Below are 20,208 nucleotides of genomic sequence, written 5' to 3'. Positions count from 1 at the left end.
TATGGTTTGTCTGCATCGAAATAATTTGGATAATTGCATCCTCTACACCACGATATGACACTCTGATTACCAAGATTTTCTGTGTTTACGATGGTCTCCCTTTCCCTCATATGCAGTACAGCAGACACTGTCTCTTTGAACAATAGGAACACGTGACCAACCTTTCACTTTTGCTACAAAACATCAGTAAAACAAACACAATGGTCCTTTTTTATTATTTGAAAATGCAACAGTTCGTTTTGTAAACCTTCATAATCAAACGCTTGAATGAACAGAAAAGACAAAACATGATTACGAAATGATTTTATTGGATCATTTTTAAGTTCTGGATATTTAGAATGTTTTTGTTCCACATGGTGGAGGAACGTTGTATGGCCAATCGCACGCATTTATGGGCTTGTTAAACACGAGACCTGGAAAAAAAAGAAAACAGAGGTAATATTTTCACTTAATTGCTATATATAATAAAAAAGACACGATTATTCCCATCTATAATAAGACATTATAGGAAAAGAAACAGTGGGGCTCACATATAAATTCAATATGGTCACACTACTAGCCAATATCAGAATGAGGGAATATCAGAATAAGGGCTCTGAACGGTTAAAACAGCATCTAAGAAAACAACAAACAATCGGATAATTTGAACCTAACAAGATCAACTAAATGTAAACTTCATTTAAGATTAGTTTACAGTTAGAGTTAAGATTCCGGTTCAAAGACTGTACAAATTCGGAACAGATTAAAATGGAGAGAGGTGATTCTACATAACTTGAACCTAACCAGATCTTCTTTTTTAAAACTAACCATACAAAAAAGAAAACTTTGCAGTTGGAACAAAACACGACATTGGTCATGGCTGCTTTTGAGCTATGGTTACGGCCAGTGAATGATAGTTTTTAAGGAAGCCAGTGCCCACCAGTAACCATAAGTAAATGCCAATACCTGCAAGTAATCACCTCAAAGCAACAATTACTGCCTTGAAACAGCAATATTCGCCAGTGCTTGACAAGTGCCCAACAATTAAAGACAGGCGATTTGCTTGCCAGTTCTTGTCAGTTCCCACTCCTGCCTACAAGTGACAGTAACTACCTTAAAATCACTGTCATAACCAACAGTGTCCGCCATTGGATAACAGTACCCTGCAATAGACAATAGTGCATAACAATTTAAGACAAGCCATTTTATTTCAGAGCAGGGTAAAGAGATTGCTTTCTTCGAGTTGCACACTGTCAATATCTACAACAGAGAGATAAAACTTACACGTCATGAATGCATAAGTTCAGTCATCATAACAATACAATTTTCAATCCCTTCTGATTAATTCAGGCAGAATAAAAATAGGAGGCATTACTTTGGAATGCCTCTCTTATTTAATAATTTAAAATAAATAAATGAAATGCTTAATCTGAATGTTTCATATTTTAATCATGAAATACATTCTTCAGATGCTTCAAAGGAGATCTTCTGTTATGCACAATCCTCGTTGCTGATTTCGAGAATTGCATCACATCGGCTGGGACAGCAACTCGACTTGACTCCGAACATGCCAGATCGTCTCCTTCAAAGGCTACTTGTGCTGACATTACAAAAATATAAATTAATTTTAAAATAAGACATGGTGGTAGTTACACACATTATCAACAATTTCCCCCACTCTCTATCTGTGCCTAAATCGAAACACCGATTCTGTGAACAAAGCTTCTTTCCTAGATCTGGCCACGTGTAGAACACTGTTCTGCTGGCCTGCTTCCCGGCTGACTACAATATCACAACCATGTAAACATGTTCTTGTTGAACGATCTCCTTAAATAATCAAATTCTACCCAACTTACACAATTAACGATTACTACACTACCACTTTACATTCATTAATCTTAATCCTCGAATGGCTTTCGGGCCTTGATAAATGGTGTCTGCCTTGAAAGAAAAAAAAACATTGTTAGCAAAGCAAAGAGAACAGCACATTGCAACATTACGTCATATACATTTCACAAAATTGTTATGACTTTCAGAATTTGTTTCCTTTCAGATTGAATTTATCAGGGGTCCTGGATATGACCTTAAACTATATCCGATGGTGAGGCCCCAGCTTGCAGGCTTTGGAGAGTGTGGAGCCACCCTTTAATTGCCATTGCTCCCAGGTCCACTCTGATCCGGAGCGGTAGTACCTGTTAGGGTCCCAATTATGGGTTAAATAGAAACCAACTTGAAAAAAAAAAATATATATATATATATTTTATTAAAAATTTTTCTTCAAAATCACTGGATTTGGCATTAAATAACCTGAAAAGGGTTGATATGCCGTAAAACAAAAACAACCAACTGAATGAATTTATCAGGTCTGTGCAACAGTTTCTTTCTGGTTTCTACATTTTGTATTTTAAAATCATTGGAATTTATTTTATGCGTATTGTTATTACTGAAAGGTATCACCATGATTGATAGTGTTTTTCTTTCAGATTATTTAGTCAACAGAAATGGAATCATCTTCCATTATGATAATGCTCATCCTCACACACCACTACTGTCCAAAGATCTAAGAGAATTTGGTCAGGAATTATCACTTATTTCGAAGATTACAAAGCCATTTAGATGACCTTAGTTTAACATCAAAAAAGGAGATTGAACACAAATAAGATTCATATTTCATATCAAAACCTAAAGAATTTTTCAAGCGAGACATTTATAAGCTCCTTGACAGATGGAGTAAAGTTATAGAGAGTAAAGGTTGTTATTGCTATGAATCAAGATTTTCAAAAACACACTTGTTTATTTTCAAGATGAAATTTTAAATCGGCAAAACCTTTTGCAACGAACTAATCAAATGTGTTCAAGATTTAATGCAATTTTAATGATTGGATTTATTCTTGAAACTGTACCGAAGTGTTAAAACAAGCCACGTTTATTCTTATTGTTATAAAACTATTTAAAAAGAACATCGAGTCATTTATGTCTTTGGTACGGACAATCTTTTCTCCACAAATTACACACAAAACGCCACAAACATACATAAAGCTAAGCATCAACAGGTATCCTAGATTCAAGTTTCACCTTACTTTGGACTCTTCAGCAGTGTAGCGCTAGTTTGAGCTTCATATATATGTGACACGAGTTTCAAATTCTAGATTGGGTTATATTCTTCTGAAGAGGCCAAAAGAGGGCGAAACTCAAACTTAGGATTTTGCTTGTTGAAGTTGAGTTTTGTGTGTCTGATTATGAAATGCAATGGACCATAAATATTAACATTGACGAGAAAATCTGAAGAAAACTAATATAAATGTAACAGGGGTCAATCCTGGGCCCAACTCTCTTCCTGATCTACATCAATGACCTCCCTAAACACATACTTAAATCATTCGTTGACATCTATGCTGATGACACGACCATCTACGGCAACACATCAAAGGCTGTAAATGACAAAGTTCTCTCTGATCCTCTCTCCTCTGATCTCGAGCACGTGGTTCAGTGGGGGAAGACGTGGCTGGTTACCTTTAATGCATCCAAAACCAAACTCCTATCCTTACATCATCAACGCTCTGATCCCCATCTGGCATCAATTGTGATGGATGGCTCTCGTCTGGGTGAGGCCCCGTGTTTTGACAAGCTTCTGGGTTTGACCTTTACTCCTGATCTGAAATGGAACACGTACATCAAGTCTGTTGCCAAGGTCGCTGGAAAGATGGTGGGGTCCTTCTACCGTTCCAGAAGATATCTCATTACTGATGCAATTCTCTATCTATATAAAAGCCAAGTACGTCCAAGGATGGAATACTGTTGCCATATCTGGGCAGGAGCTGCTAAAAACAGCCTATCCTGCCTTGACAGAGTACAAAATAGACTTTGTGGCTTAGTGGGGGATGCCCTTTTCTCTACCCTGCAACCTCTCTCCCACAGAAGAGACGTTGCGAGCATATCCTTGTTTTATCATTATTTTCAAGGCAGGTGCTCGTCTGAACTCCAATCTCTGGTCCCCCTTCGCCAATCTTTCACGAAAAACACCCGTCTAGCTGAATCCACTGTGAAAAATTTCCCCACTCTGTATCTGTGCCTAAATCAAAACGCGGATTCCATGAACAAAGCTCTTTCTTAGAACTGCATGCCTGTGGAACTCTGTTCCGTCTGCCTGCTTCCCACCAGACTACAACTTGGATGTCTTCAAGTCCAACGTTAACAAATTCCTAATGCCCCCTTAAGTAAACACTTCATCAAATCCCCACACTAACGTAATGTACTTGCAATAACCCTTATCCCTGAGTGGCTTCCGGGCCTTGATAAGTGGTGACCACTGTGTAAAAAAAAAACAAAAAAAAAAACTTTTTTTACTCTTATAGAGAGAATTAATGGATTTCTTACCGTCAGGACAAAAGTAATGGCCAAGGAATTTTCCGCTTTCACACGTGTAAAAAGATTTACACTTGTAGTCAATATCAGGGTAATGGCCGTCCTTTTTGTTAGAACAGTCTATGATTTCACCACAAGGCAAAGGAGCTTTTTTAATGCTGGAAAAACAATAAATTGACATAAATTTATATATTTAAATGAATGGGGCCACCAACAATTGTTATTGTTTTGTTTTTTATATTTCATTATTTCATAGTTTCATTTTTTTTAAATCATTGAAATAATTTTCCTTATTTTTCCTTGATGGTCTCATGTCTTTTAAAGCGTCCTCTTCATGAAGTTTGGGAAATATTCAAAATGTAAAATATTTCAAATAGCGTTTTTGCTGACCATTTTGATGACAGGAGATATTCCCAAGGAATGAGAATGTTTCTAAATGTTTTCATGGGTGTATTTTCCCCTTCTTTTTTATTGCGGTCAGTACATGGTCACTGAATGTTGTTGGCCTTTGCTTTTTATTTTTTTTTTACATTAAAAAATTATGAATTGAACTTAATATATATATATATATATATATATATATATATATATATATGTGTGTGTGTGTATGTGCTCTGATATCATTGAGCATCAGACAAATGTAGTATATTTGGTATTGTACTATTTATATTATTGTCTATTCTGCTTTAATTGGAATATTTATAAGAAAACAATAAAAGTGTATATATATATATATATATATATATATATATATATATATATATATATATATATAAATTATTATTATTTATTATAATAATTATTAAATACCTGGACACTAGTGTTTCATCAGTGACGGGTGTCACGATTAGCGCCAGTCGAGAGATTCGACCCCTGGCAACAGAAGTCATGCCTGGCTTCATTAGCAAGGACCTGAACCATTCGGCTACCGTCAACAAGAGATACAGTTAAAATTAAACATTTATTCTTATTAAATGCTTTTTAACGTTAGTCAGGGTGATCTAATCATTATATGACGATCTGCAAGTGTTCTATTTTTTAACAAGTGTTCTACTTTTTAACAAGTGTTCTACTTTTTAGCAAGTGTTTTATTTTTTAACAAGTGTTTTATTTTTTAACAAGTGTTCTATTTTTTAACAAGTGTTCTATTTTTTAATAAGTGTTTTATTTTTTAACAAGTGTTTTATTTTTTAACAAGTGTTTTATTTTTTAACAAGTGTTTTATTTTTTAACAAGTGTTCTATTTTTTAACAAGTGTTCTATTTTTTACAAGTGCTCTATTTTTTAACAGGTGTTCTATTTTTTAACAAGTGTTCTATAAGTGCTCTATTTTTTAACAAGTGTTTTGTTTTTTAGCAAGTGTTCCATTTTTTAGCAAGTGTTCTATTTTTTAACAAGTGTTTCATTTTTTAACAAGTGTTTTATTTTTTAACAAGTGTTTTATTTTTAACAAGTGTTTCATTTTTTAACAAGTGTTTTATTTTTTAACAAGTGTTTTATTTTTTAACAAGTGTTTTATTTTTTAACAAGTGTTCTACTTTTTTACAAGTGTTCTAGTTTTTAACAAGTGTTCTATTTTTTACCAGTGTTCTATTTTTGGCAAGTGCTCTATTTTTTAACAAGTGTTCTATTTTTTAACAAGTGTTCTATAAGTGCTCTATTTTTTAACAAGTGTTTTGTTTTTTAGCAAGTGTTCCATTTTTTAGCAAGTGTTCTATTTTTTAGCAAGTGTTCTATTTTTTAGCAAGTGTTCTATTTTTTAACAAGTGTTTTATTTTTTAGCCAGTGCTCTATTTTTTAGCCAGTGCTCTATTTTTTAGCCAGTGCTCTATTTTTTAGCCAGTGCTCTATTTTTTAACAAGTGTTTTACTTTTCAGCAAGTGTTCTATTTTTTAACAAGTGTTCTACTTTTTAGCAAGTGTTTTATTTTTCAGCAAGTGTTCTATTTTTTAACAAGTGTTTTATTTTTTAGCCAGTGCTCTATTTTTTAGCAAGTGTTCTATTTTTTAGCCAGTGCTCTATTTTTTAGCCAGTGCTCTATTTTTTAACAAGTGTTTTACTTTTCAGCAAGTGTTCTATTTTTTAACAAGTGTTCTACTTTTTAACAAGTGTTTTATTTTTAAACAAGTGTTTTATTTTAAACAAGTGTTTTATTTTTTAACAAGTGTTTTATTTTTTAACAAGTGTTTTATTTTTTAACAAGTGTTCTACTTTTTAACAAGTGTTTCATTTTTTAACAAGTGTTTTATTTTTTAACAAGTGTTTAATTTTTAACAAGTGTTTCATTTTTTAACAAGTGTTTTATTTTTTAACAAGTGTTCTACTTTTTAACAAGTGTTTTACTTTTTAACAAGTGTTCTATTTTTTACAAGTATTCTATTTTTGGCAAGTGCTCTATTTTTTAACAAGTGTTCTATCTTTTAACAAGTGTTCTATAAGTGTTCTATTTTTTAACAAGTGTTCTACTTTTTAGCAAGTGTTCTATTTTTTTACAAGTGTTCTATTTTTTAACAAGTGTTTTATTTTTAACAAGTGTTCTACTTTTTAACAAGTGTTTCATTTTTTAACAAGTGTTTTATTTTTTAACAAGTGTTCCATTTTTTAACAAGTGTTTTATTTTTTAACAAGTGTTTTATTTTTTAACAAGTGTTCTACTTTTTAACAAGTGTTCTAGTTTTTAACAAGTGTTCTATTTTTTACAAGTGTTCTATTTTTGGCAAGTGCTCTATTTTTTAACAAGTGTTCTATTTTTTAACAAGTGTTCTATAAGTGCTCTATTTTTTAACAAGTGTTTTGTTTTTTAACAAGTGTTCCATTTTTTAGCAAGTGTTCTATTTTTTAGCAAGTGTTCTATTTTTTAGCAAGTGTTCTATTTTTTAACAAGTGTTCTATTTTTTAGCCAGTGCTCTATTTCTTAACAAGTGTTCTATTTTTTAACAAGTGTTTTACTCTTCAGCAAGTGTTCTATTTTTTAACAAGTGTTCTACTTTTTAGCAAGTGTTTTATTTTTTAACAAGTGTTTTATTTTTTAACAAGTGTTCTACTTTTTAACAAGTGTTCTATTTATTTACAAGTGTTCTATTTTTTAACAAATGTTCTATTTTTTAGCAAGTGTTTTATTTTTAACAAGTGTTTTATTTTTTAACAAGTGTTCTACTTTTTTACAAGTGTTCTACTTTTTAACAAGTGTTCTATTTTTTACAAGTGTTCTATTTTTAGCAAGCGCTCTATTTTTTAACAAGTGTTCTATAAGTGCTCTATTTTTTAACAAGTGTTGTTTTTAACAAGTGTTCCATTTTTTAGCAAGTGTTCTATTTTTTAGCAAGTGTTCTATTTTTTACAAGTGTTCTATTTTTAGCAAGTGCTCTATTTTTTAACAAGTGTTTTGTTTTTAACAAGTGTTCTATTTTTTAGCAAGTGTTCTATTTTTTAGCAAGTGTTCTATTTTTTAGCAAGTGTTCTATTTTTTAACAAGTGTTCTATTTTTTAGCAAGTGTTCTATTTTTTAACAAGTGTTTTATTTTTTAACAAGTGTTTTATTTTTTAACAAGTGTTCTATTTTTTAACAAGTGTTCTATTTTTTAATAAGTGTTTTATTTTTTAACAAGTGTTTTATTTTTTAACAAGTGTTTTATTTTTTAACAAGTGTTTTATTTTTTAACAAGTGTTCTATTTTTTAACAAGTGTTCTATTTTTTACAAGTGCTCTATTTTTTAACAGGTGTTCTATTTTTTAACAAGTGTTCTATAAGTGCTCTATTTTTTAACAAGTGTTTTGTTTTTTAGCAAGTGTTCCATTTTTTAGCAAGTGTTCTATTTTTTAACAAGTGTTTCATTTTTTAACAAGTGTTTTATTTTTTAACAAGTGTTTTATTTTTAACAAGTGTTTCATTTTTTAACAAGTGTTTTATTTTTTAACAAGTGTTTTATTTTTTAACAAGTGTTTTATTTTTTAACAAGTGTTCTACTTTTTTACAAGTGTTCTAGTTTTTAACAAGTGTTCTATTTTTTACCAGTGTTCTATTTTTGGCAAGTGCTCTATTTTTTAACAAGTGTTCTATTTTTTAACAAGTGTTCTATAAGTGCTCTATTTTTTAACAAGTGTTTTGTTTTTTAGCAAGTGTTCCATTTTTTAGCAAGTGTTCTATTTTTTAGCAAGTGTTCTATTTTTTAGCAAGTGTTCTATTTTTTAACAAGTGTTTTATTTTTTAGCCAGTGCTCTATTTTTTAGCCAGTGCTCTATTTTTTAGCCAGTGCTCTATTTTTTAGCCAGTGCTCTATTTTTTAACAAGTGTTTTACTTTTCAGCAAGTGTTCTATTTTTTAACAAGTGTTCTACTTTTTAGCAAGTGTTTTATTTTTCAGCAAGTGTTCTATTTTTTAACAAGTGTTTTATTTTTTAGCCAGTGCTCTATTTTTTAGCAAGTGTTCTATTTTTTAGCCAGTGCTCTATTTTTTAGCCAGTGCTCTATTTTTTAACAAGTGTTTTACTTTTCAGCAAGTGTTCTATTTTTTAACAAGTGTTCTACTTTTTAACAAGTGTTTTATTTTTAAACAAGTGTTTTATTTTAAACAAGTGTTTTATTTTTTAACAAGTGTTTTATTTTTTAACAAGTGTTTTATTTTTTAACAAGTGTTCTACTTTTTAACAAGTGTTTCATTTTTTAACAAGTGTTTTATTTTTTAACAAGTGTTTAATTTTTAACAAGTGTTTCATTTTTTAACAAGTGTTTTATTTTTTAACAAGTGTTCTACTTTTTAACAAGTGTTTTACTTTTTAACAAGTGTTCTATTTTTTACAAGTATTCTATTTTTGGCAAGTGCTCTATTTTTTAACAAGTGTTCTATCTTTTAACAAGTGTTCTATAAGTGTTCTATTTTTTAACAAGTGTTCTACTTTTTAGCAAGTGTTCTATTTTTTTACAAGTGTTCTATTTTTTAACAAGTGTTTTATTTTTAACAAGTGTTCTACTTTTTAACAAGTGTTTCATTTTTTAACAAGTGTTTTATTTTTTAACAAGTGTTCCATTTTTTAACAAGTGTTTTATTTTTTAACAAGTGTTTTATTTTTTAACAAGTGTTCTACTTTTTAACAAGTGTTCTAGTTTTTAACAAGTGTTCTATTTTTTACAAGTGTTCTATTTTTGGCAAGTGCTCTATTTTTTAACAAGTGTTCTATTTTTTAACAAGTGTTCTATAAGTGCTCTATTTTTTAACAAGTGTTTTGTTTTTTAACAAGTGTTCCATTTTTTAGCAAGTGTTCTATTTTTTAGCAAGTGTTCTATTTTTTAGCAAGTGTTCTATTTTTTAACAAGTGTTCTATTTTTTAGCCAGTGCTCTATTTCTTAACAAGTGTTCTATTTTTTAACAAGTGTTTTACTTTTCAGCAAGTGTTCTATTTTTTAACAAGTGTTCTACTTTTTAGCAAGTGTTTTATTTTTTAACAAGTGTTTTATTTTTTAACAAGTGTTCTACTTTTTAACAAGTGTTCTATTTTTTTACAAGTGTTCTATTTTTTAACAAATGTTCTATTTTTTAGCAAGTGTTTTATTTTTAACAAGTGTTTTATTTTTTAACAAGTGTTCTACTTTTTTACAAGTGTTCTACTTTTTAACAAGTGTTCTATTTTTTACAAGTGTTCTATTTTTAGCAAGCGCTCTATTTTTTAACAAGTGTTCTATAAGTGCTCTATTTTTTAACAAGTGTTGTTTTTAACAAGTGTTCCATTTTTTAGCAAGTGTTCTATTTTTTAGCAAGTGTTCTATTTTTTACAAGTGTTCTATTTTTAGCAAGTGCTCTATTTTTTAACAAGTGTTTTGTTTTTAACAAGTGTTCTATTTTTTAGCAAGTGTTCTATTTTTTAGCAAGTGTTCTATTTTTTAGCAAGTGTTCTATTTTTTAACAAGTGTTCTATTTTTTAGCAAGTGTTCTATTTTTTAACAAGTGTTCTACTTTTCAGCAAGTGTTCTATTTTTTAACAAGTGTTCCATTTTTTAACAAGTGTTTTATTTTTTAACAAGTGTTCTATTTTTTAACAAGTGTTCTACTTTTTAACAAGTGTTCTATTTTTTAGCAAGTGTTCTATTTTTTAACAAGTGTTCTATTTTTTAACAAGTGTTCTACTTTTTAGCAAGTGTTTTATTTTTTAGCAAGTGTTCTATTTTTTTACAAGTGTTCTACTTTTTAACAAGTGTTCTATTTTTTAATGAGTGTTCTACTTTTAGCAAGTGTTCTATTTTTTAACAAGTGTTCTATAAGTGTTCTATTTTTTAACAAGTGTTCTGTTTTTTAACAAGTGTTCTACTTTTTAGCAAGTGTTCTATTTTTTACAAGTGTTCTATTTTTTAACAAGTGTTCTATTTTTTAGCAAGTGTTCTATTTTTTAGCAAGTGTTCTATTTTTTAGCAAGTGTTCTATTTTTTAACAAGTGTTCCATTTTTTAACAAGTGTTTTATTTTTAACAAGTGTTTCATTTTTTAACAAGTGTTTTATTTTTTAACAAGTGTTTTATTTTTTAACAAGTGTTCTACTTTTTAACAAGTGTTTCATTTTTTAACAAGTGTTTTATTTTTTAACAAGTGTTTTATTTTTAACAAGTGTTTCATTTTTTAACAAGTGTTTTATTTTTTAACAAGTGTTTTATTTTTTAACAAGTGTTGTACTTTTTAACAAGTATTCTAGTTTTTACAAGTGTTCTATTTTTTACAAGTGTTCTATTTTTGGCAAGTGCTCTATTTTTTAACAAGTGTTCTATTTTTTAACAAGTGTTCTATAAGTGCTCTATTTTTTAACAAGTGTTTTGTTTTTTAGCAAGTGTTCCATTTTTTAGCAAGTGTTCTTTTTTTAGCAAGTGTTCTATTTTTTAGCAAGTGTTCTATTTTTTAACAAGTGTTTTATTTTTTAGCCAGTGCTCTATTTTTTAGCCAGTGCTCTATTTTTTATAAAGTGTTTTACTTTTCAGCAAGTGTTCTATTTTTTAACAAGTGTTCTACTTTTTAGCAAGTGTTTTATTTTTTAGCAAGTGTTCTATTTTTTAACAAGTGTTTTATTTTTTAGCCAGTTCTCTATTTTTTAGCAAGTGTTCTATGTTTTAGCCAGTGCTCTATTTTTTAGCCAGTGCTCTATTTTTTAACAAGTGTTTTACTTTTCAGCAAGTGTTCTATTTTTTAACAAGTGTTCTACTTTTTAGCAAGTGTTTTATTTTTTAACAAGTGTTTTATTTTTTAACAAGTGTTTTATTTTTTAACAAGTGTTCTACTTTTTAGCAAGTGTTCTACTTTTGAACAAGTGTTTCATTTTTTAACAAGTGTTTTATTTTTTAACAAGTGTTCTACTTTTTAACAAGTGTTCTACTTTTTAACAAGTGTTCTATTTTTGGCAAGTGCTCTATTTTTTAACAAGTGTTCTATTTTTTAACAAGTGTTCTATAAGTGTTCTATTTTTAACAAGTGTTCTACTTTTTAGCAAGTGTTCTATTTTTTTACAAGTGTTCTATTTTTTAACAAGTGTTTTATTTTTTAACAAGTGTTCTACTTTTTAACAAGTGTTTCATTTTTTAACAAGTGTTTTATTTTTTAACAAGTGTTTCATTTTTTAACAAGTGTTTTATTTTTTAACAAGTGTTTTATTTTTTAACAAGTGTTTTATTTTTTAACAAGTGTTCTACTTTTTAACAAGTGTTCTACTTTTTAACAAGTGTTCTAGTTTTTAACAAGTGTTCTATTTTTTACAAGTGATCTATTTTTGGCAAGTGCTCTATTTTTTAACAAGTGTTCTATTTTTTAACAAGGATTCTATAAGTGCTCTATTTTTTAACAAGTGTTTTGTTTTTTAACAAGTGTTCCATTTTTTAGCAAGTGTTCTATTTTTTAGCAAGTGTTCTATTTTTTAACAAGTGTTCTATTTTTTAGCCAGTGCTCTATTTCTTAACAAGTGTTCTATTTTTTAACAAGTGTTTTACTTTTCAGCAAGTGTTCTATTTTTTAACAAGTGTTCTACTTTTTAGCAAGTGTTTTATTTTTTAACAAGTGTTTTATTTTTTAACAAGTGTTTTATTTTTAACAAGTGTTTTATTTTTTAACAAGTGTTTTATTTTTTAACAAGTGTTTTATTTTTTAACAAGTGTTCTACTTTTTAACAAGTGTTCTACTTTTTTACAAGTGTTCTACTTTTTAACAAGTGTTCTATTTTTTACAAGTGTTCTATTTTTAGCAAGCGCTCTATTTTTTAACAAGTGTTCTATAAGTGCTCTATTTTTTAACAAGTGTTTTTTTAACAAGTGTTCTATTTTTCAGCAAGTGTTCTATTTTTTAGCAAGTGTTCTATTTTTTACAAGTGTTCTATTTTTAGCAAGTGCTCTATTTTTTAACAAGTGTTTTGTTTTTTAACAAGTGTTCTATTTTTTAGCAAGTGTTCTATTTTTTAGCAAGTGTTCTATTTTTTAGCAAGTGTTCTATTTTTTAACAAGTGTTCTATTTTTTAGCAAGTGTTCTATTTTTTAACAAGTGTTCTACTTTTCAGCAAGTGTTCTATTTTTTAACAAGTGTTCCATTTTTTAACAAGTGTTTTATTTTTTAACAAGTGTTCTACTTTTTAGCAAGTGTTTTATTTTTTAACAAGTGTTTTATTTTTTAACAAGTGTTCTACTTTTTAACAAGTGTTCTATTTTTTTATAAGTGTTCTATTTTTTAACAAGTGTTCTATTTTTTAGCAAGTGTTTTATTTTTAACAAGTGTTTTATTTTTTAACAAGTGTTCTACTTTTTTACAAGTGTTCTACTTTTTAACAAGTGTTCTATTTTTTACAAGTGTTCTATTTTTAGCAAGCGCTCTATTTTTTAACAAGTGTTCTATAAGTGCTCTATTTTTTAGCAAGTGTTTTTTTTAACAAGTGTTCCATTTTTTAGCAAGTGTTCTATTTTTTAGCAAGTGTTCTATTTTTTACAAGTGTTCTATTTTTAGCAAGTGCTCTATTTTTTAACAAGTGTTCTATTTTTTAACAAGTGTTTTGTTTTTTAACAAGTGTTCTATTTTTTAGCAAGTGTTCTATTTTTTAGCAAGTGTTCTATTTTTTAGCAAGTGTTCTATTTTTTAACAAGTGTTCTATTTTTTAGCAAGTGTTCTATTTTTTAACAAGTGTTCTACTTTTCAGCAAGTGTTCTATTTTTTACAAGTGTTCCATTTTTTAACAAGTGTTTTATTTTTTAACAAGTGGTCTACTTTTTAGCAAGTGTTTTATTTTTTAACAAGTGTTCTACTTTTTAACAAGTGTTTCATTTTTTAACAAGTGTTTTATTTTTTAACAAGTGTTTTATTTTTAACAAGTGTTTCATTTTTTAACAAGTGTTCTATTTTTTAACAAGTGTTTTATTTTTTAACAAGTGTTCTACTTTTTAACAAGTATTCTAGTTTTTACAAGTGTTCTATTTTTTACAAGTGTTCTATTTTTGGCAAGTGCTCTATTTTTTAACAAGTGTTCTATTTTTTAACAAGTGTTCTATAAGTGCTCTATTTTTTAACAAGTGTTTTGTTTTTTAGCAAGTGTTCCATTTTTTAGCAAGTGTTCTTTTTTTAGCAAGTGTTCTATTTTTAAGCAAGTGTTCTATTTTTTCACAAGTGTTTTATTTTTTAGCCAGTGCTCTATTTTTTAGCAAGTGCTCTATTTTTTAGCCAGTGCTCTATTTTTTATAAAGTGTTTTACTTTTCAGCAAGTGTTCTATTTTTTAACAAGTGTTCTACTTTTTAGCAAGTGTTTTATTTTTTAGCAAGTGTTCTATTTTTTAACAAGTGTTCTATTTTTTAGCCAGTGCTCTATTTTTTAGCAAGTGTTCTATGTTTTAGTCAGTGCTCTATTTTTTAGCCAGTGCTCTATTTTTTAACAAGTGTTTTACTTTTCAGCAAGTGTTCTATTTTTTAACAAGTGTTCTACTTTTTAGCAAGTGTTTTATTTTTTAACAAGTGTTTTATTTTTTAACAAGTGTTTTATTTTTAACAAGTGTTTTATTTTTTAACAAGTGTTTTATTTTTTAACAAGTGTTTTATTTTTTAACAAGTGTTCTACTTTTTAGCAAGTGTTTCATTTTTTAACAAGTGTTTTATTTTTTAACAAGTGTTTTATTTTTTAACAAGTGTTCTACTTTTTAACAAGTGTTCTACTTTTTAACAAGTGTTCTATTTTTGGCAAGTGCTCTATTTTTTAACAAGTGTTCTATTTTATAACAAGTGTTCTATAAGTGTTCTATTTTTAACAAGTGTTCTACTTTTTAGCAAGTGTTCTATTTGTTTACAAGTGTTCTATTTTTTAACAAGTGTTTTATTTTTTAACAAGTGTTCTACTTTTTAACAAGTGTTTCATTTTTTAACAAGTGTTTTATTTTTTAACAAGTGTTTCATTTTTTAACAAGTGTTTTATTTTTTAACAAGTGTTTTATTTTTTAACAAGTGTTTTATTTTTTAACAAGTGTTCTACTTTTTAACAAGTGTTCTAGTTTTTAACAAGTGTTCTATTTTTTACAAGTGTTCTATTTTTGGCAAGTGCTCTATTTTTTAACAAGTGTTCTATTTTTTAACAAGTGTTCTATAAGTGCTCTATTTTTTAACAAGTGTTTTGTTTTTTAACAAGTGTTCCATTTTTTAGCAAGTGTTCTATTTTTTAGCAAGTGTTCTATTTTTTAACAAGTGTTCTATTTTTTAGCCAGTGCTCTATTTCTTAACAAGTGTTCTATTTTTTAACAAGTGTTTTACTTTTCAGCAAGTGTTCTATTTTTTAACAAGTGTTCTACTTTTTAGCAAGTGTTTTATTTTTTAACAAGTGTTTTATTTTTTAACAAGTGTTTTATTTTTAACAAGTGTTTTATTTTTTAACAAGTGTTTTATTTTTTAACAAGTGTTTTATTTTTTAACAAGTGTTCTACTTTTTAACAAGTGTTCTATTTTTTTACAAGTGTTCTATTTTTTAACAAGTGTTCTATTTTTTAGCAAGTGTTTTATTTTTACAAGTGTTTTATTTTTTTACAAGTGTTCTACTTTTTTACAAGTGTTCTACTTTTTAACAAGTGTTCTATTTTTTACAAGTGTTCTATTTTTAGCAAGCGCTCTATTTTTTAACAAGTGTTCTATAAGTGCTCTATTTTTTCACAAGTGTTTTTTTTAACAAGTGTTCCATTTTTTAGCAAGTGTTCTATTTTTTAGCAAGTGTTCTATTTTTTACAAGTGTTCTATTTTTAGCAAGTGCTCTATTTTTTAACAAGTGTTTTGTTTTTTAACAAGTGTTCTATTTTTTAGCAAGTGTTCTATTTTTTAGCAAGTGTTCTATTTTTTAGCAAGTGTTCTATTTTTTAACAAGTGTTCTATTTTTTAGCAAGTGTTCTATTTTTTAACAAGTGTTCTACTTTTCAGCAAGTGTTCTATTTTTTAACAAGTGTTCCATTTTTTAACAAGTGTTTTATTTTTTAACAAGTGTTCTACTTTTTAACAAGTGTTCTACTTTTTAGCAAGTGTTTTTTTTTTTACAATTTTTTTATTTTTTAACAAGTGTTTTATTTTTTAACAAGTGTTATACTTTTTAGCAAGTGTTCTATTTTTTTACAAGTTTTCTATTTTTTAACAGTACATGCTTATCCCAAAACTGAAAAATTAAAAATGAAAAGTAAATGTATAAACAACTTATTTTATTCTCACAAATCTCTACTGGCCTTGTTTGAAAAAAAAAATGAAATAAAAACAAAAAATGTTTACTTTATACAAAGATTTTCGACGACTAAAAAAGCACGGCATGCCAATTCATCTAAAATTAAAATGGGTTGACTCGTGTTCTTGACATAAGAATCTCAAGTTGCTAGAATTACGTGCATAAATATCACATGATTAGAGAATCAGCAGGAGCCATTTGCTGTGCCTTAATTTGTCGTACATAAATAGTAAAAGCGTTTTGAATTCCTTCATTAAATTCATAACAATGAACGTAATTGTTCATGAGGCTTCCATTCTTATGACTCAGTGAAAGACGCTTTCTTTCAGTGTTATGTGCTCCTATGTATCAAATAACGTCACAAGAAGATAAGACGCTTTTGTGATTTGACTTTCTATTTTTGCATTATTTTTTTTTCTGTAATAAATTTAATAAATTTGAATTTGAATCGAATCTCTATGAGAGTAACTGGTCATTCACTAACCGTATTACAAAGTACTTTTGATTTCTCTCTTATATAGCAGCCATTATTATAGACGTTCACCTAATTTTGGCATTTGTCTTGTCAATCCTTCTGCATGTCTGCTTTTGTCAATTGAAACACTTCTATGGTAAATGTATTGCCTAAAAGAATCATTTCTCTTATTTTCAGGCGATTCACAGTATGAGTTTGCTTTTCTTAGACTCGGCTATTGATAGAAGTGGACAATACTCCATTTTCAAAATAAATCTGCTTCCATTTTTGGTTGTAAATATTTTACAGGGAGAACTAGATAGGGAAACTAAGTCAATTATTCACCATGAAAAACTAATGAAAACCATGAAAAACCATAAAAAACTAATGAAAACCATGAAAAACAAATGAAAAGCATGAAAAACAAATGAAAACCATGAAAAACTAATGAAAACCATGAAAACCCATGAAAAACTAATGAAAACCATGAAAACCCATGAAAAACTAATGAAAACCATGAAAAACTAATGAAAACCATGAAAAACTAATGAAAAAAAAAGCATACAAGAAAAACTCGTTAATGGACAGAGATGGAATTTTTCAGCTATTTTGTAAAATATACTTACTTTACGCATTTCATTTTTTTCCTGTCCAAAACTTTGTCCCCTTTGCAATAGTGAATAGTTTTGTAGCCGTTTCTGCAATGAATGAAACTTTTACACGCGATCTCGTAGTAGCCATCTTTCTTTCCCGTGCATGAGAATTCGTCTGCCTCTGAAATAAATACAAATACATATGTCAAACAAGATAATAAACAAACTTAAAGCAATTGAAACAAGGGACATTACCCGTTGATCAGAGTGTGGTGCTGTTCAATTATAAGAAGTTATCTTCCTAAACATTACCAACTCGTTCGTGGGATGATGGTTTAGATCATAAACGAGAAATATCTACATTTTAACAATCTTCTTAGCTAAAATAAGTATTTTTTAAAAGAAACTAGAGTGTCTATTCTATGGAGTTCTGATGGGTTTGATTGCTATAAATTTTGCTCTCATTTGTAGTGCCTTCAAAAGTTGAATTTCTCATTATAAACACTTTTTCATGTTTAAGTTTGTGTAACGTGGCTGTTACATTCGAACCGTGTTCGTTACACTTCAAATCCCTCTTGAACCCTCACACTGTCTGGTATCGTCACAAAGGAATAAACAAGCAAAATTAAATAAATCCGACTCGGTTTATTTTTTTGTCTGTTTTAGCAAAAGGCATTTATTACCGTTACTTTCCAAACAATGGCTGCTTCTTGTTTTTTTTTGTTTGTTTTTTTGTTTTTGTTTTTGTTTTACTATTTATTTCGTCTGCCATCAGATTAATAAAGCCTCGCCATCTTGACACCAGCTTAAATGTCTTTCATCGCTACAACAACGTCCATCTCACCCGATTGATATTTTTCTTTCTCCTGACTCCACGCTGGACAGAGCCAGCTGTTTTTCGCCTTTAACTTTAGATGTCCAGCTTTTCCAGCACATACTTTGCTTCTCTCCAATCACGTGCTGTCTTTTTTACTTTTTTCTTGAGACGCAATCCCGTGCACACTTGCTAATTTGCATAGTGATCAAATGACTGCTGCTGCTGTTAATGCCTTCACTAACCATCTGTCCTTCGGTCGTTGCTGATATTTTCACATGCGTTCATTGTGCTCTGTTACATTTGTTGAGGTGTGTATTGAGCAAATTAACAAACCCCCTGTCTCTTATAGCTGCAGTCTGAAGCCGGCAAATACACTTCAAACAAAAGCACCCGTTCACATTTTTCCAGTCGAATTAAATCAACTTTTATAGCATCTCTTAAGTAATCCGTCGTGTTCTCAAATTGAACCTTCAATATTTTGATTTCGCATTTAAATGTCAAGAACGAATAAAAAATAATAATGCGTCTAACTCTTTTAAAGCATGAATTTGGTAAATAAATAATTAAGATATATATTTATTTTTTTAACTCTGGTAACGTTAGCAACCATGTGTCTACATCCTATTCGTACACTTATATTTTTTATTATGAATTATTTATTATGAATTATTTGTTGAGCGAAAACTCTACGAAATTCACAAAAAATATTACATTTTCTTAAATTATTCAAATACATAAAAATCTATTGAAAAAAGAAATCGAATTAATTTAATAAGTTAAAAGATCTGTAGAGGAGTAATACCTTTCGAGTTGACCTGTTTGTGGTATTCTCGGCTCGTCTAAATCCATCCTAGTGCTATATGATGCGGAAAACTAATACTTTTCCATAGTGGTAGAGAGCCAAGCCACGTCCTTGACAAGCTTAGCCTCTTAATATGCATGGGCATAAGGAGAAAACGGCGGATCTAAAGGCAAATGTAAATAAATTACGACAAAATAAAGGCGAACGAAAAAGGGGGTGTGCTGCCTTCAAGTTCATCCTTGGGAAAATTCAGGAAGACAAAATATGCAAGGCAGCCTCGGTGAAAGGGTGGGTGTCGCATATCTGAAAACAACAGACGTTTACTATCTCGCTATAAGAGTGTGGTGAGAGACGAAGCAGACGATACCCAAGACCGCTGTTAGAGATAGGACTGCCTTCATTTTCTAATCAGAAGAACGTTTTTTATTTGTTTCGGTTAGGTAAGCTTAAAAAAAAAAAGAAAAGAAAAAAAAGAACCTGTGGTGTGTTAAACATATTTCATGTATAATGCAACAAAATAAATAATGTGAAATTAGATGAGTTCTATATCTTTGTCATAAGTATTTTACATTATGTTACCAATTTACGTGTGTGTGTGTATATAAGAAAAAGGTTTATTGAATTACCTGCATTGTTTGGTATAAGTTGCGCAGGAAAGGAAAAATTAGAAAGTTTTTTGGGTTGCTAAAAATCTGTGAGCTTTCAGTCGAAGGTAATGCTTGGGCGACCAGTGAACAGGGACAGGTAAGAGAAAGGGGATATCTTTCCTCCTTGTTTTCAGAAATCTCTCTGATGAGCGACCGTGATCCCCGAAGAGGCTGAAGTACTTCTGGAGGCGACAGATGAAATTAATGCGCTCTGCAAGCTGATTAGTCAGTGTGTGACCAAATCACCTAGCAGGGCATTTCTCCAAGAGACAACATATGCGAGGCAGTCTCGGTGAAAGGGTGGGTGTCGTCTATCTATAACAACAGACGTTTACTATCTCGCCATATGAGTGCGCTGAGAAATGAAGGCTATGACTGCTTCACATTAGTTTTTGTTTATTTACAATTAATAGCATAAACTATTACAATTTTTAAAAATCCTATTTAAAAAATAATTTAATTACGAAATAAAATCCACCACAGTGCACTTCTATTTCTGTGGCAAAAATTGTGGGAATGCAGGCTTACTTCTTAAACGACCTCGGTGTGTACTTTGCGACACAGCATCATGATGCTAAAAAGGGTCGAAGATGGTGTCTGCGGCATTATATAACATTGTGTGCTCTCGTGCATATATGCAAATTTAGAGGACTCTGTCTTTTATAAAAACAAGCCACTGAAGCAGATGAGACAGATGTGAAAACCTCATACACAAGAAATGTTGCACCGCATGGACGAAACAGAAGGTCCCAGTATTAACCGTTGGCGGAGGCTCACTGGTGTGTTGCAGGGTGAGCATTGTCCATATAAGCATTGGCGATGCCTCCCCCCCCCACGTGGCTGTGAAGGCATTGGTGGTCGACAG

At 29.5% G+C, this 20,208-nt stretch overlaps 1 protein-coding gene across 1 annotated transcript in view; it reads right to left on the bottom strand.

Moving 5' to 3' along the window:
• Positions 1 to 290: 290 nt before the first annotated feature.
• LOC145241422 (chitin-binding domain protein cbd-1-like) overlaps positions 291 to 20,208 on the bottom strand; it is a 31,463-nt gene continuing 11,545 nt past the window's right edge. The window contains exons 3-5 of the mRNA XM_080104369.1: positions 17,111 to 17,258; positions 4,357 to 4,502; positions 291 to 413 (exon numbers count right to left, since the gene is read on the bottom strand). Of these exons, the coding sequence (XP_079960495.1) occupies positions 334 to 413; positions 4,357 to 4,502; positions 17,111 to 17,258 (374 nt within the window). The 3' untranslated portion in view covers positions 291 to 333. The remainder of the gene's footprint in view (positions 414 to 4,356; positions 4,503 to 17,110; positions 17,259 to 20,208) is intronic.

This window comes from Euprymna scolopes, chromosome 2, assembly GCF_053919585.1.
Source record: "Euprymna scolopes isolate OS-2025 chromosome 2, ASM5391958v1, whole genome shotgun sequence".
Classification (NCBI taxonomy): Eukaryota; Metazoa; Mollusca; class Cephalopoda; order Sepiida; family Sepiolidae; genus Euprymna; species Euprymna scolopes.
This window is presented reverse-complemented; position numbering and strand designations above follow the sequence as displayed.